The 17,984-nt window shown below is 37.1% G+C and overlaps 2 protein-coding genes across 8 annotated transcripts in view; one reads left to right on the plus strand and one right to left on the minus strand.

The window, feature by feature from the left end:
- Positions 1-1,840: 1,840 nt before the first annotated feature.
- Positions 1,841-10,889, minus strand: LOC139976055 (ubiquitin-conjugating enzyme E2 J2-like). 5 transcript variants are annotated; one of them, XM_071984460.1, is made up of 5 exons: positions 10,693-10,889; positions 7,986-8,270; positions 7,117-7,260; positions 5,858-6,077; positions 1,841-3,941 (listed from the first exon to the last, which is right to left on the minus strand). In XM_071984460.1, the coding sequence occupies exons 2-5, from the start codon at positions 8,108-8,110 to the stop codon at positions 3,708-3,710; spliced, it is 723 nt and encodes a 240-aa protein (XP_071840561.1). In that variant the 5' UTR covers positions 8,111-8,270; positions 10,693-10,889; the 3' UTR covers positions 1,841-3,707. The 5 variants fall into 5 exon arrangements, with proteins under 5 accessions (XP_071840561.1, XP_071840562.1, XP_071840563.1 ...); XM_071984461.1 differs by having other exon boundaries at positions 10,628-10,889; XM_071984462.1 differs by having other exon boundaries at positions 10,618-10,889.
- Positions 10,890-13,230: 2,341 nt separating this feature from the next.
- The window catches only part of LOC139976050 (tyrosine-protein phosphatase non-receptor type 11-like), a 63,136-nt gene continuing 58,382 nt past the window's right edge, over positions 13,231-17,984 (plus strand). For all 3 annotated transcript variants that reach the window (XR_011795983.1, XM_071984452.1, XM_071984451.1), the window contains exon 1: positions 13,231-13,523. Coding sequence is in view for 2 of the 3 variants with exons in the window: in XM_071984452.1 (XP_071840553.1) it covers positions 13,510-13,523 (14 nt within the window). In the remaining variant the exon portion in view is untranslated. The remainder of the gene's footprint in view (positions 13,524-17,984) is intronic.

The raw sequence follows: 17,984 nt of genomic DNA on the forward strand, positions 1-17,984 counted from the left end.
GTACATACAGCTGTGGTCAATACCCATACCACAATGTACAAACGATACTGCAATGGACATCTCAAGTCCAGCTAAAGATAACAAAGTATCACGTTTCATTACTGTCTGCATTTTGACAAGCAGAAAACTTCACTTGCAAGCAACAGAGAGTTAACTTTTTCAGAGCGCGGCATGCGATTTGGGCGAGTCTCGAGGGTGGTTGGAAATGTGGTATTTCAGTCCAAACATTTAGTATGCTTGCCTGACAGATCACACTACTTCACATTTGAAGCAAGTCTTTGAACCGATTACTTCTGTTACGAACTTCATAAAGACAAATAAAACCCTGTCATCTAACGCTGCCACTTTAATCACTTTTGTCTATTTGAAAGATTTAAAATAATGTCTCACATTTAAAAATACAAAGAGAAAATATTTTGACAGACTTTATGGTAAAGGAATTGCCAAAATGTTATTCTTGATATATTCATCTGCAACGAAGGCTCATTCTACATAGAGGTGGCATTAAAGTAATAAAATTTCCCAAGCTACCAAAAATAAAAAATAAACATACCCATGACACCCCAGTTATCCTACCCCCCTCCCACCCCCCCCCCCCCCCCCGCCCTCGGTTGCAGTGACAATTAATGGTCTGCATTGGCCCCAAATTTTTAGTTTGCCAAAAAATGATAAAGTTTTCAAAACTACTGTGTCGATGCTTCTGCATCTTCAGCTTAATTAAAGCCAATAATTAGTGTTAAATTAGACAATTAAATGTTTACAATGAGGAAAACCACTTTTATGATGGTAGTGAAATGTTTGCCACTCAAAAAGACATGATTTTGTCTAATCACAAGTAAATTCTTTCTCAGTACGAATTTGCACTGCCTTTGAAACTTACTGTACTAGTTACTGAGTAATATGGGACACCTTTTCCTATCATCTTATCTTTTCACATCTGAACCGTTAGTTTGTGAAGCTAAATGCTGTCCACAGTTGATACCAACAGTTGCGTAATACTCTGAAGAGCACAGCTGTTTAGCCATATAATGACGTACACAGATAAGGAAAACGTCCTGTATACATATCTGCTGTAAGTTTAAAATGTTTCTCATGGGAGAAAGTCCCTAATGTCCATCATACTGTATGAATATGCAGGCCTGTCTTTTTGGAGAAAATAATAATCAGATATCAATTATCAAAATATTTTGACTTCTGTTGAGAGATAAGTGACAGCCTCGTTACATTGGATATTTGTGCAGTCAGGAATATTGTATGTGAAAGCATTGCGGACATACCATAAAAGTTATAAATTAACAACAGCATGACATGTCCTTAATACTTTACACTCCAAATACCCCATTCATGTTCTTTCACTGAACATCAACTAGCATTTATTCACCAACAAAGTAGTTTTCCAATCAGGAAGACAAAAGATGTTCGTTATATATATTTTGTTTCACTTTTAATTATCTTAGAGCCAAATGATACGCAGGAATAATAAACATGAACTGATTATGTGTATTACGACTGATTCCCTTTATATTCCTAGCACTATATCGGTTACATACCATAGCCTACTCTAGTGAGCTACAAAGTTGCTGTTTAATGACATAGCGAAATAAGGTTTGTACCTTCATCACTTACACTCTACAAACTATCAAAGGTATGATAAACAACCTTCAACTATATAGCTTCCAAAGTATTAGATATAGTGAGTAACTTTAGGCCTGAATTGATCAAATTTAAGGTAAAATGCACCTTAGAGATTTTAAAGGAATTCTTACCAAAAACTCTTAACGCTGACAAGAAGTGAGATATGTGTTATATATATATCTTTTTTTTAAATACAGTGCATACAGTAAAAGGCAGACATAAATATGACAAGGGATATTGAATCACAACAAGTTCTGTAACTGTGGTGATTGAAAAATGTTTTGTTTTGTCATTTCGTCTGCAACTTTTCAGTTTAATACTAATAATAAGTCTGCAGTGCAATGAAATGAAAGTTCTTGTACGAGTAAAATAAATGAATTTGATTTTTCAATTTCGACACTTTGTCACACAGATGCTACATTTTTTCCTATCTATTTTAACGACATGTAAAAAAGCAAAAATTGGAAAGTGTTATAAGTGCTATTTAATTAATTGTAGTTGACTACATGAGCTAATGATCTGATTGTGCAGGGATGTTGGTATTGAGTAGCATCAAACATTTGAAGGAAAAAAAAAATTAGAAAAACAACTTTAAACCTGACTACACATTTTTCATTGTTTTCTTTAAAACATTTTTGACCAAGAAGTAGTGTCCTCCACTTTCCTTTCACCAAAAGTGATTCCTTTTTTTGATATCCCTTATCCCTTAAGTCATTTAACCACAATCAAGCACAACATGTGTGATAAAGATATTCACAGCAGTGTAGTTTAAAAAGAAAATATTATTTATTTATTGTTAACAGGTATATCAAAGCATTAGGAACACGAAAAAAGAGGTGTATTATTACCATACAGACCAGAGTAATCACATTAGTCCATTACCATCTTTTTGAGCTTGTCTTTGGGTGAGCGCTTTGTGCAAAATCTTGTGATGGCAATGGGAGTTGCACCATTGGTCACCAATGTTGCTTCATTTAACAAGATTTACTCCTATGTACTTTGCTTAATATCAGACTTAGTCATACCATTATATCTTTTTCCTAACGCAGGACTCTTTCACTTGATACAAACACTCATAGACCATGACGGCCAGGATGGGGCCCTGGGAACGTGATGTCACCCGGCCCACATTTTGGGACCCTTCCATAAAATGAGGACATATTTTTTGTTACCCCATATTTCTATGCTTTTTTTTTATCATACACCCTAATGGCTCCTGAGCTCTGGGGCTATAGATTCCCCTAAATCTCCCTCCCCCCGCACCCCCACCCCTCCCTTTTTATCAGAACTGCACATAATATACTTTACTAATTACTACTTAGACGTTTCTCATCTTGCTCTTTATCCTCGTTACACAATAACAAGCAATAGAACTTCCACATTGAGAAACTATGCATGATTTCACGAAGCCTCTATATCCGTTTACCGTCACCCAAAACCCAGACGGGTGAAAACCACAGCAAAAAATCACAATGCATGCTCGTCACACGGTGACTTACAAGACAACACGTGCAGCATAAACGAAACTTCCTACAGTGAAAGAAATATGTGAGTACGTACGTAACTGCTGGACAAAACTGCTCTTTAAGGGTGATTACACCTCACAACAGAATGATTATGATTTTAATGCTATAATTGTTTTGGACCATGCAGTTGACCTCATTTTGATACCTCTGAACATTTAACTATCACTAGGACAACGCGGAGATCCAAAGTCAAATTAACTTCATTGATGATTATAACTTTAATATTTGAAGGAGATGCGTGGAGAAAAAAAAGAAAAAAAAAAAGCAAGAAATAAAATCCACCTATGATAAATATGTCATTATACTTCATACATCTTTAAAATTATATCGTTTTTAATTAAATATAAAAAACAGAAAAAATCAAATACCTGAGAATCTATAAATTCTCTTTATTACTTCCCCACAAAAATCCAAAGGGACATTGATCACTGCTTCATCTACAAGATTCTTCAATGAAAGTAACAAAGGGATTCATTGTACTGTCTATCATTTCCCATTATATCTAAAGTCTCTCGAATCATCTTTCAGAAGGAAAAAACATTCTCTTCATTCCGGTTGAGATATCGTTCGTAACACATACTTTACAGTCCATGCAAACGCTGCAAATCCAACGATAACTAGTACGTTTGTAAGAGTACCCCCGACGATCCCCTGCTGACGATCCCCAAAGTTGACGGCTCCCGTCTGTACGAGGGATCGGGAGACGTCGCCGACAGCGCCACCGCTTTCTGTGCTGGCCCGGAGCTCCTCTAACCTCTTGTTGACTTTCTTTCGAGCTTCCTGTGAGTACAAAGAAACGTTTCTTACAAGAATGCATAGACTAAGGAAGATATCGCAATAGAGATAGAAGGTGACCGTACCTTTTTTTCTAGGTTAATCAGTGTCATATGACATGCATTTTAAACCCCACGTGTAGATATGAGTGTGACGTACCTATACAGTGTACGTGCAAAGAGAGAGGACAGATTTTTTAGGCCTCTCAGCGTCAAAGCCCAAGTTTAGAACACCCCGTAAAGTACATACACTTAAATTTACACACACTTTGTTAGTGTAGAGTACTAATGGTGGGCAGCATACTGCAGCCACAGAACTCTGTTAGTGTAGAGTACTAATGGTGGGCAGCATACTGCAGCCACAGAACTCTGTTAGTGTAGAGTACTAATGGTGGGCAGCATACTGCAGCCACAGAACTCTGGTGAAGTATAGATCAGTGGCGGCGGAACCGGGGGGGCTTGGGGGGGCTCAGCCCCCCCAATAAAAAAGTTGAGGGGGCAAATTCATGATTAGCCCCCCCAATATTTACCAAGGCTCCGAAACGTTCATCTGCCCATTTTTCAATGCATACTTGTCGATCTGTCCGATGCACACGTATACTATACAGGTGTAATAATTTTAGTAAATGCTGGGGGACCCTCGGCCCGTCCCCTGGCTATAGACCACATTGTCACCCCAACCGCTTCTTCACGCCCCGTGAAAAGTGGAAGCAGTGAGTGTGAGTACCGGTAAGCTCAACACAACTTCGTCTTAGGCCAATGACTTGCCTCATTTCAGCCAGTTCTCCAACATCTCCTTACTCAGTGGCGAAGCGTCCATACAGTCAGGGGCGGATGCCCCCACCCCCTGACGGACTCAAATAGACTGCTGGTGCCCTTTTCAGCTTTTCACTACTTTTAACTTATTCGCGATTATTGACTATTTTATTGCGCTCTCATCTATCTATTGACATTTGTCATATTCTGTTGGTGTAATTTTCCGACAAAATGGCGACGACACCTATTCTCCGTTTATCTGCAAATTAGCAAGGCCCGGAGAGGGTCATTTCCTGCAATCTAGGGAGTATCTTTACTCAAAAAATGTCTGTACGCTCCGCGCCAACCTGTGGTGGCGCTCCGCTTAGATAGTGTCGAAAGTACCCCTACAGACCATTCTTGCCCCCCCCCCCCGACCAATACCCCTAGCTCCGCCACTGCCCTTACTACACTCAAAAAACGTCTTTGCGAGAACACTACGAGTAATAGCTACTCTCTTAAAACACCATCGGATATACAAATAACAATGTTTTTACAGACTTTTACGTGTAATCTGAGAAATTGCAGGCTTGAAACCCATATTTTAGGGCTAGGTATTCGAAGCATAAAACACTCGGGAAGTGCCGTTTCCGGCCATCTGGGGGGTTGAAAAAACCCAAAATTTTCTTGTACGCTCCGCGCCAACCGATGGTGGCGCTCCGCTTAGATAGTCTCCACACATTAGCCCCCCCAATAATTTTTCCGTTCCGCCGCGCCTGGTATAGATACTGGACCACCAGCAACAAGGAATGCAAATTAACATGCACACAACATTGATGATCAAATTGACCTACAACAGAGTGTCCTTGACAATTCACCTGTACACTTAAGTATGTTTTCAAGACTCTTAAATAATTTGCAGGTTTTTGTAAGTGCTTACTGCCAATCATGTACGAAACAAAGAGTGCCAACATTGCAGATATACTTGTAATTAAAACTAAGGCAAGTGAAAGAATTCACAATATCCGAAATATTCACTTCAATATTGAACTAGTAGAACATTTTTGCAAACAATTTCTCTGATTAAACTTTCATATGAGACCAAACAATTTGCCTTCTCAATACAATCCTGGCATATCATTTGGCAAACAAAAAGCCACCCAAAAATTGTTTAAAGTTTAAACCTACTTCACCAATTTCTGGAAACAGTTCTGTGAAAGTTTGATTTTTCAAATTGAATTCCCAGCTGTTGACCGCCAGTTGTCGTTTAGTGTAATCTGAGGTCTCGATGCTACCTAGGGTTGGATTCAGCTCCACCATGAAACTTAAAAGTCCTGTCAAGATGGTGGAGACAGACCACGCTGGGTTCCAGGTGTCTGGATGAAAATCGCTGATTGATAAACATAACCTACGACAGCAAAAAAAAAAATATTAGCACTAATGATCAGTAATCATTAACATCAGTAGTCAATTACTCCTCCCGACGGTTACTTGCCTTTGAATACATTACATATGCAGCACAAGAGTAGTTTGCAAGCTAACCCAGACTGAAGTTCATACTGCATGTACCTAAGCTGACCTTTGAACTCCAGGTAAAGCAGCAAGTAGTTTCTACTACATATGGGGAAGTCACATCAGCGTAACTTTCACATCTTCATTGAGACCTGACTTTTAGAAATGTCATGGGTTCAATGTCTGCAAACCTTAAATGAGCTTTCACATATACCAAGTTGTGGAGCACTTTTACTTATCATTTGGATAATCTACCAGCATATATAATCTCTTCTGAAGGTAAAGTTCTCAAGACAAATTACTTTTGATATTTTGACATTTGCACCTCTGCTGAACGCAAATGACCTATGACCTCCACCCAATACAAAAGGATTCTTTTACTCACTATATGAAAGACACATGCCAAATATAAGGTATGTAATGTTACCTATCTTGGGATATATGGTGTTTACAAGGTTTGTGTTTATAAGGCTTCACAGAGTGTGACCTTTGATGACCCTAAATGACCTTTGAAAACAACCAACAGCAATAAGGTTCTTGTACTCATTATAGGAAAGCCACATGCAAAATATGAGAGCCAATACAGTTTTCTTTCTGGAGATATCGTGTTTACAAGGATTTCAAGTTTTGACCCCTGGTGACCTTAAATGAACTGTGACCTACACACATACATGCCAACTTGACTGCACAGGTTACTTGCTTGCCTATGGCAAGTAACCAAAAACTTGTTTACCTTACAAATGCAAATGTTTACTTGAGGCAGCTGCTTGCTGTAAAAAGTCCTTAAGTTCCAGATATTTTGAACAAACCTAGAAATTACTGAAGATAAGATTGCAGTTGAGCAAACAAAGCTACCCAGGTTCTGCTAAAAACTGTTTTTTTTATCTTTTCTTTCTATATGGGGTTAAAAAGGGATATACAGGTATGCACTTCACCTTGTGTTGCACTTGAATCTTCCGTTTGGGGTTATCATGTAGATGCTTGGTGGTTTAAATGGAAACTCTTGTGGGAAAACAAGCTTGCCATGATACAATCCACCCTCGTATGGTGTTTTCTCTGGACCTCTTACAACATAATGCCTGCCAAAAGAAGCAACAGGCAAGAAGAAAATAAAAACATAGCAATAAAGGCTGATTGGTGGCCTCAAAGTCAACGATGTTCATAATTTCAAAATTGTGTACTTTTGCTTACAAATACGTTAACAATGCACTGCCTCGTGTCTTTCGAAATATTGTACACCCAAGATTTGGGTCAGATATCCCAAACGTCACAAGAACAAATGTACTATTCTCTGTCACTAGACACCGCTCTAAACATGGAAAGTTTCTGCTAAACAATTACTGTTATAAAATATGGAATAAGCCCCAACTGGTATTAGACATTCGAAACCATGTGCTTCATATAAGTATCAACTAAAGAGTTATCTAACTTCCAAGTACCGTGATTGATATTATTGTCAATTTTGTTTTGTACATTTTGTTTTTCTTTCTTACTGTGTTCTGTTATTTTCTTTCTTTTTCTTTAGGGTTACTAGCTTTGATAAACATTTTATGTTTTTCTAGTATCCTGTGTATACCTTTACTGCACTATTATTGTATGTCTATGTATATGCGAAATATATTAACTGAACTGATTGATTTGTTGTTTGGTATCAAAGAGAGGAACAGTATATGTAACAATGAAGCATATTAACTAATCCTTCAGTTCAGCCCATATGGCATTACTGTATGGATTGAAATACTGTGCAGACATCATGTATATATGCTTTGTGATGCTTTGTAAAAGATGGCGACTATCCTCTTACCATTCAAGAATGTTTGACGGTAGTGGTGCCGCTGTGACATATGGTACTGGGTCTTTCCTGATGCGAATATAATCCTGCTTAAGCCTGTTTGTGGCAGTCGTGCTCACACGTTTACCTGTGCTCATCTTAACAAGAGGGAGGTAAAGGATGAAAATCGATACGTCTGGGCAATAAGGAACGATGCTTAATATCTGATACCGCCTCAGGGCCTTTTTCAAAGTTGGTGCAGGTATCCCAGTTGTTAAGCAAATGCTGAAACTTCTTGATGAAAGATCACTTCTTCCTCTGTAAGAGGGAATTTTTTGGGAGAAAAAGATGATATGATTTAGTGTCTTAAAACCATGACATTTTGCTTATTTGTGTAAATTTTTACATCACTTCATGAAAGAAATAGTTTTACTAAGTTATAGATAGTAGATATACTTATAACTTCCACAAAGCCAAGAAAATCTGCCATTATCACACAAAATCTATAGCCTGTGTAGTAACTTTCATAAATCTAACTAAATATGTGCAAACTATGACGTGGAGTGTTGTGCGCATCAAAATTTCTTATTTTAGGCCTTAATAAGTTAACCCCTTATCATGCAAGCCCACATATATCATTTGAAAAAATGTGATGTTCCTTTTTTCAAAGTAGACAAGAATTTTTTTTTTTTTAAATTGCCTTCGGCCACAAACCTGTGTTCAGTGTCCTTGAATGCACGTTGTAAAAACAAAGTAATAACATAACACGAAATGAGGCAGTCACTCCCTTTACATCATCAATGTGCATTATTACTAGCTAATTAATGTTTATTCATAAATATAGATAGAATTAAAAAAAGACTTGTAATATGGTCAATCTTTGATTGATTTGGCTATTTTCATGATTTCTAAAGCCAATTAGATTTATTAGGACAATGTTGTTTATAGTTGTCCGTAGACCTTCAAACACAAAATGAAGTCCATACAAATACACTATTTTCTGTGGCCTTCACTGAAGCAATTGTTTGGCGAATCTACTTGGTTTTATACATATTCATGTCCTTTCTACTTTTCTTTACATGCCACATTAATTAATAGTATAGGCCTGTAGTAATAGAAAACATCTGAAAAAAATATCTTTACAAACTAGATCACATTTTAATTGGCTAAAATGATTGAAACTTTTCCTTTCTTAGATTGACAATTCATTTATCTGTTTTATCGCCAATTGTGAACAAAGGGAAAGGAAGTCTCCTAAAAAGTCATAAAAGACTTAACAAGGTAGGAGACTCCCTGGGAGAAAAGAAAAGAAAAATGAACAAATATTTATCATACAGAATATACGTAAGGATTAAATATACAGTAATAATATTATACAGTAATACAGTAATAAAATATTACTAGTACGAGTTAATAAATTCCTTTTTCAAATGTCTGGTGAATGTGGGTTTTGAAGTTATGAACTTCAAATTTTTTGATAGATCATTCCAGATTTGTATTGCTCTGTTACGAAGACCGAATTTCCCTATGTTACTACAGTATGGTAAAAATTGCAATGAGCGTTGTTGGCTTGTCTTGTGTGATGGTTATGTAAGACTCTGTTACTACAAATAAAGTCATTAAAAGTGACTGGCAGTAATCCACTCCATGCTTTGTAAGCAAAGGTAGCAACCTTGACTGTTATAATATCACCGAGTTTTAATAAATTTAGGGACTTGAATATTCCACTAGTATGTTCAAGTGGTGGGGCATTAGCAATGTGACAATGACATCAGATTCTGATTCTTTGGCCCATGAGTCTGCCTACAACCTCATTTTGAGCTTGCAACCAATTGCAATGATCGAAAGAGCTTATACAGTTACTAGCATCCACAGTCAAGAAAACTCATTGGCAAACATTTTTAGTGACATTATGTTTCTGCACAATACTTTCTGGAGGGCTGTCACTTTCGGACCACTTCGCTAAAAGTTGCAAAATAAACGCAACGGTCGCATTATATGTTAAGTATAAATAGCAGGCACAATTGACTACACCAGTAGAACTGCTGCGTTTCAAGATCACTTTAAGTAGGCCTACTGCCCAATTGGTCGAAATTTCTTATACCAAAAAGGCCATACGAAAACATATGAATGGTAAATTTGGTAGGAGACCGTGAGTGGTTCCCCCAGATGTGGGACATTGGGGCACAGTGGTAAAATGCTTAAAGTCAAGCAGTTTAGGTAGGCATAGACATCATGGGCAAGTATGTATAGATTGGAGACAGGTAAAGTAAGTGAAGAGAGTATCTACTACCTGTGTGGCTATACAGCTTTATATTATAACACAGGACACGAAGTAAGGGGTACGTGATGTTACCAATTCTATTGTAGTGGTATTAGTAATAATATTAGTGTAGGCCAAGCCTATGTTAGATCTGCTTTAACTGATATGTCCTACTGTAGGACTAGCCTAAATAGGCCAAGACCTAGGCCATATGTCATTATAAATATATAAACACAAATGGCTTTGTGATACTGTACAAATACACTATATACAACAACATGAGTTCCGTTTACGTATACCTATAATTGAGTGAGTGTGGCTTAGCCTGTGTCATCCGATTTCATGAACATATTACCAACTCCTAGAGTCCTATTCAGTAAAATGAACCCTAAGTAAACCTACGTTAAATTACCACATAATATTACACGGATCTGCTCGCCAGTTTACCGAATGCCATTTTATAATTTTGGTAATTACTTGAGAGTTACTGCAAAGCAAGATCACACCAATTCGTTTACGGATGTCTGTTACATTCACAGTTAACATAATCTGCTGGACAGTGACATCACATTAACAGGAATCAACTGTTTTGTAGGACCAAAAAACGCAACTAATTTAGAATAAAATACATTTTAGGTAGAAACATATACTACACATGTACACATATACAGGATCGAAACGACATGCAATAATACACTTAACTGGCGGATATGGCGAAACAAGGAACACCCCTGACGTAACGATTTTACTGTTCGCACAATCCGTAGAGAAAATGGGCATTACTTATGCGCATGTACAAAGACGGTAGAGTTAACGATCACTAGCTATGACGCTAAATTAAAACCCGCTTTCTTTGGGCAGCCATAACTGCAAAAATAAAAGCCAAAAATGGAAATGTCTGCTGTGCACAAATTTAACAATTAACAATCAAACATTTCCTGATTCGTTACAGTGCGGAAACTTTCTCTGCACCTAAGTTTGAAGCCGTCAACATATTTTGGTAACGAAGAAATCGTGATTTTACCCAAATCTCCGTGCCAGAGTGTAGCAGTCACTTGTATAGCACTGTAAGGCCGTGCGCCGTTGCAGGGATATTGCATATAGTACATCATATAGAACATCACATACAAATATTTGGTCGTTGACTTTCTCAGACAGAAATCTACCATATTTGGTCAATTTACACTTAAACAAAACAAATATCGACACCAAGATGAAAGGGTTTTTCAACTTTCAACAAGAAACGAAAGAATTACCCTGATCATTTCTCCTTTTTTGTTTTCTTTTTTCTTCTTTCCTTTTTTTCTTCTTTTTGCGTAATTAAATGGAGGAAGATAATAGAACGCTGTATATAAAGTTCAATTCCTTTTTTTTTTCGGTTACAGAAATGTCGGACCCGGTACTAGTGGATTTGAACCGTCGGCATCCAGAGACAACCATAGCATGTTAGTTTCATACATGTCATTACTTAAATGTTGTTGATCGTTTGTGTTCGATATTATAACCGGGACCCACACCATTCGCGTATGAAACTAACATGATACAGCATATTCGTAGTAACAGTTTAAATTGACAAACAAAGTGAAACGAGTGAGAAGGTTCTATGCATAAGTCGCATCAGACTTAGCTTAGAAGCCTGCAGAAGTAGTGTTGTGATAATGGACAATGGTGGAACACGTACACGATAATTAGTTGGTTTACACTATCGTCACTCTTATATTCTATCAGTAAGTCGACGATTTCATAGAAGACTATACTTTCATTCATTTCAGTAGCTAACTGAAGTAAAGAAATAAAAGTTGTGAAATTAATTTTCACGTTATGTAACTTGATATAAATCATTACTATTAACTATCACACGTGACAGTTCCTTCGAACGGAGGCCTATTGAAAACCTAATTTCAATAAAATCCTTTGCTATGGCACCTGACCTCAAATGACCTTTGGCTAACCTTTCAGTTGTCGTACCCTCATATAATTTAAAGTTACAACATTACTGTCCCGCTGAGGAAGTTCATTAAAGATATGTAGACTTTTGCTTTGCTAACAAATTGATGCATCCCCTCCTGGTCTGTTCGGTCAGATTAACATTCTATTATAACTATTTGATCTTCCATATACCATCGGTAGGGCATATACTGGACAATTCTAACGGTTTGGTGAAAGCGAACACCAATGGGGTAACCAGTAGGGTATAATGTACGATGTAGCCATTTCAAAAACATATTTCACAACAATGAAAACCCGTCCAACAAGAACGGTCTTTCGCTTGGCTGGCAATGTTGACGAATATAATCAAGTTCATAATTCCTCTGTTTTCTCCCCGACACATTGCACTGTGTTTTATTGAACACGTGGATAGGTTTATCGAATCTGGCGTAATCCATGCAGAGACATGCAGTTTTCGGGCACTTATTACAAATGTTTTACCACTTCAGACCAGATTCATACTTGTAAGTTACAAGTTCACTGATCTTTGCCAACAGTAGCAAAATTGCCTATGGAATCACATAAAAAAGGAGTAATTGTCGTGAGGGCCCGTATGTATATATCTTGTTACACTACGATATTTGAAACAATGAATGTAGGAACGAATGAATAAATAAATAAAAAATACATAGATCAATAAAAAACATAAATAAAAAATGATTACATGCATAAATTGAATGGATAAATATGAATTAACGAATAAGCATGAATAGATGTAGGGAAGAACGAACGGACAGACCAACGAATGAATATATTAACAAAAGAACGAACGGACAAGAAACGAACGAACTGACAAGTGAATGGGATAGCTTTAATTAAAACGAACGAACGATTGTGCAAACGAGGAATAAATCCCCTTTATGCCCTACACATATTGGTTGGTACAGTCAACTTCCTGGCTCTGTAATAATATACGATCTGATTTACAGTGTCTGTAATAGGGTTTTTGTATAGCGTCCTCAAAATTATGGCAAAGAAGTAACACAAGACTGATTTCCTATTGTGCCCCTTCCAGCTTCTGTCAGAATTCTGTACGGTAATCACACACGATAAAGGAAATATTGCAAATTACATGCCAGATACTAGTTCAGAGTTTAGTATAGGACGAACTCACCTATGTGGAAATACTGTAGCCGAGAGTGTTGGCAAGGAATAGTGTCCATACATGCATATACATGCACTACTTAGAATAGAGAGCATCCATGTTAAACTGAATTTTACAAACTCGTAACCGCAAATTTTACACTCGGAGAGAGGGACGAAAGAAGAATAGTTTGAAGGTGGTGGTCGTGCCGTCGAGAAAACATGGCTTCACGAAGGTAAGCTGAATGTTAGGCTATCTGAAAGTTAGGCCTAAACTCTAAGTAAGATCCTAGGCCCTATCATTCATTTATTTGTTTTTTCACATAAATATTACAATGTGAATGGAAGTCTTCTGAAAAGCCTATGCTGGCTTAACAAAACAGAAGACTCCCATGAAGAAAAGATAGAAAATAGTGAAAATAATGTTAATAACAATACGTATACGCGTCAATATGTGAATATGCTGCTATGCGACTATTCAGCTAAATCATGTTACAATATTATGTTACAATATTTCTGTCAGGCCCTTCTTCTCAGTTAATCTAGCCTTAGCACTGGCCCAAACTTACTTTAGGCCTCACCTAGCTTAAGCCAACAGTTACACTGCAGTGGCCTATGCTAAGCCAAGCTATGGTCTTATCTGCAACTTAAAAGCCAAGGCCTTGGTACTATTGTTTTACTTATAATAGCCTAAACTTAGGCCACAACTTTAATGCAGTTATGACAGAGGCAATATGATTGATAAGTAAATAATGTAACTTTAGTGCAAGTGAGTGAGGCATAACATTGGCCTTAGTAAGACCCATTAATAGCTGTCATAGTTGATATCTATATTTCAACTTTGTGATTCATAGGCCCTAGGCTAGAGGGTTTGGCTTTGATCAGCATTTTACTTAGGCTAGTACCAGAAAGATAGATTTATAGTACTTAATAAGGTCTGGAATTAACTTGCACTAGAGCAAAGGTGAAATTTCCCTAAATTCATTGAAAGTATGCTGTGTAATTCTGGAAAATAGGCTATAACAAATTGCAAAATGAATGTTTCCTTGTTTCACCATAGCTTATCTAGCTGTTGTCACTGGGTGTGCTACCGTGAAGATTAAAACTTTAACCTCTTCATATGGTTTTAGCTTGGACTCTGGAGATTAGAACTTGGATATAAGATTTTAGAGAGGTAGAAGTCAATGGGTTAAGTAAATGGACTTCAGTCTTCAAGGCATGATAATACTAGTGGTATTACTCAAGGTAGTGTGTTAGGGCCTTTTTGTTTGTTATTTTATATAGGGATGCACCGGATATCTGGTCCGGCCGGACTATCCGGCCGGATAGTGAGAAATTATCCGGTTCCGGTTCCGGCCGGATATTTTTCAAAATCCGGCCGGATCTTTTTCAAAATCTGGCCTGAATCATTCCTTAAAAAGGTGTTGGTATTAACTTAAAATCAATGTAAACTATTTCCAAAAATTAATAAAAACATTCAAAGTAAGGAAAAATTAGGTTTAACCTGTTTAATTTAATTTTCTCAATGGTCTGACCCACTGTTTCTAAAGATCAACCAAAACAATACAACTACTGTAATTATATGAAGCTATATATACAACAAATACAGTTTGCAGTGAAAATCATTTCTTGCAGCCTTCATCAGTTTAATATTGTAGTTATTTTATTAAAGAATGTAGATTACACCACTTCAAGTCATATTTAATCTCATAAATGGGGTCTTAATTTCACCTTCCTTATAATATGCATATACCTCACCTAAGATTTGCTCCTTGTTTCATACTTCTACTTCTTATTAATGATTTTCTTTTGTGTAATGAAAAAATCCGGTTCCGGCCGGATTTTATCCGGCCGGATTTCACGTACTATCCGGCCAGATCCAAAAATTTGGATCCGGTGCATCCCTAAGTTTATATAATGACTTGCCTAACTGTTGTTTATAGAAGAACTTATTTATTTGCAGGTGCTACAAAGTTATTTCAGCAAATCAGTTGTGTTGACGGTATAGATAGTTTGCAACTTAGGGATCTTGATCGACTACAAGTTCAGTTTTCAAGTTCCAACCTGATAAATTTGTGTAAATTATTGACTGTTTATACTAAGAAGTATCAGGGGATTTTTAGTAGAAATTACCACTTATATGATCGGAATGGTCGAAAAGTTGTTTGGAGTACATTCAGGTGGAGAAAAGAATATATATATAGGTGTTTATGATCATGACTTGAGCAGTGGCAGAGCTAGGGGTGTTGGTCAGGGGGTGCAAGAATGGTCTGTAGGGGCGCTTTCGACACTTTCTAAGCGGAGCGCCACCATTGGTTGGCGTGGAGCGTACAGAAATTTTTGAGTAAAGATACACTCTAGATCGCCGGAAATGACCCTTTTCGGGCCTTGCTAATTTGCAGATAACCGAAGAATAAATAAGTGTCATCGCAATTTGTCAGAAAATTACACCAACAAAATGTGACAAATGTCAATAGGTAGATGAGAGCGCAATAAAAAATTCAATAATCGCGAATAAGTAAAAAGTGGTAAAAAGCTGAAAAGGGCGCCAGCAGTCCATTTGAGTCCGTCAGGGAGGGCATCCGCCCCCCCTGACTGTATGGACGCTCCGCCACTGGACTTGAGTTTTTCCAAACCTATTCAACAGCAGGTTCATAAAGCTAATATTTTAGTATCATAGAAGCTGCAGAAATCTTGTAGACATGATGTCAGGAAAATATGTAGCATTTGTTGTTTGATGTTTGGAGTAATTTACCAGAGAATGTGTATTCTGTGTTTCAATTTGAAATTTTTTTTAGGTAAATTCTGGTTTGGTCAACATGTTAAGTTCAATTATAAAGCTGATTTGTACACTCCATATCCTGGTTAGCCATAGCCATGCAGCCATGACCTGATGACCAATAACTAGATAGCAATAAGAAGAGGTGGTTGACATATAGGTCTACTTAAAGGCATTGAAGACTCGCCCCCAAACCGTGTGCCACACTCTGAAAAAGTTAACTTTCCGTTGCTTGCAAGTGAAGTTTTCTTCTTGTCGCTACAAAATGCAGACAGTAATGAAACGTGATACCTTGTTATCTTTTATCTAGACCAAAGATGTCCATCGCTGCTATATATACTGTGTTGTGGGTATTGACTGTAGCTGTATGTATTGAATGTACCCTAGTGTCTAATTACCGACGGTAGCATGCTGTGTGTGTATTTTCTGGGAACGATGGTGGTGTCTAACACTTCTGTTACACCTCATTCAAAACTACGTCAGATTACCGGCATGAGACGTTTCTTTGTGCGCGAGTCTTCACACCCTTTAATAGAGCTGCATCCAGTATGGTTCCTAAGGTATCCTAAGGGTAAATGTGGTTTTCACTTGACATTTAAACCCACCAACAACAGTGTTTATCAGTACGTCGAAAGCAACACAGTACGCAAAATTGAGTGAACGCACAAAGTCACACGAAACTAACTTGTGTAGCTAAGAAAGGATGCCAAAATGCAACGTCATTCAAAAAGTATTTCTATTTTATTTTCAACCTGACCATTTTATCTTGCTAGTTGTAGTGACAGAATGATGTATCTGAGCAAACTTAAGAAGGTTGGGCAGTTACTTACCAACACTGAACTGATTGTTGCAATTAGCCTGAAATATTCTTTTTGATTCTCTAATTGGGCTTTTCCTTCAACAACAAAACTAAAAAGAACAAGAACTGAGGATTTGACATGCTGGTAGGCCTATAATTTGTTAGTGCTGTGTATGCAATGTGGCAAAACAGCAAATAGGAAACTGGTAATGTAAAGCCTCATGATTTCTTTGCCAAAACTACATGTACTCAAAATGAAATCAAAACATTGATCAGTGAAATTGGAAATTGTAAATGAATGCAGTATACTTATAAATCTTCAGAAGAAAAAAAAAATTGTTTGGCATGTTGTATTGATGACAAACTTGTAGCAATAAAATGTAAATTGTAATCATCATGTATTAGCATGTATACACAGTTTTATTTGTTAGTTTTCTGTTGGCAAAAAAAGCCTCACCGCTCCATCTGAAGTACTTAGTCACAAACTAATGTTCACAGTTTTAGCGATGGGACTGCTAAGTCTGTTACCATGGCCAAGTAAATATATTAAGTGATATTTTGATGACTAAATTAGTATAATTACAGAGGAATGAACTTTAAGCCTATCATCACTGATTAATTTGGCTTACTCATACAGTAGCTCTGGTAAACAAGTTATCCCAGTTAAGAAGTATTAATGTTTCAAATTGAGTTAATGAGTGGCCTAACATGTAGAGAATGTTTAGATACATGTTATATGCAACATTCACTCATTCATGTGGGATCCAATATGATACATACATATGTCACCAGTGGTTCATGAAATGGGCTCATGCTAAGATTTCAGGTGTTGTAACAACATACTGATTGTTACTGTAACTGATGAGCTAATATGACTACTGATATCTATTCACTCTTTTTGTTTTTAAAAAAGAATGGTTGGAACGTGCAGCAGGTGTACATACACATATAAAGCATCACAGTTTATGTGGGATTAACAGTTAATTATTATTGTTGAGGACATTACAATTTGCATTAAAGTTTATGAACCATTGGAAACATTTACAAAGTAGCCCAAACGTTATTTGCTATTTTTAATTCCATGAACACCCAATACCAGCCAGTGACTTGCCTGCATTA

Source organism: Apostichopus japonicus, chromosome 11 (genome assembly GCF_037975245.1).
Source record: "Apostichopus japonicus isolate 1M-3 chromosome 11, ASM3797524v1, whole genome shotgun sequence".
NCBI classification, from domain to species: Eukaryota; Metazoa; Echinodermata; class Holothuroidea; order Aspidochirotida; family Stichopodidae; genus Apostichopus; species Apostichopus japonicus.

Coding starts and splice junctions, on each gene's coding strand:
- LOC139976055 (XM_071984459.1), bottom strand. CDS start 10,549: ATGACACAGGCTAAGCCACACTCACTCAATTATAG. Junction 6,078..7,116: donor AGATTCAAGTGCAACACAAG/GTGAAGTGCATA, acceptor TTGCTGTCGTAG/GTTATGTTTATCAATCAGCG. Junction 3,942..5,857: donor TGTTTCCAGAAATTGGTGAA/GTAGGTTTAAAC, acceptor TTGTACTCACAG/GAAGCTCGAAAGAAAGTCAA.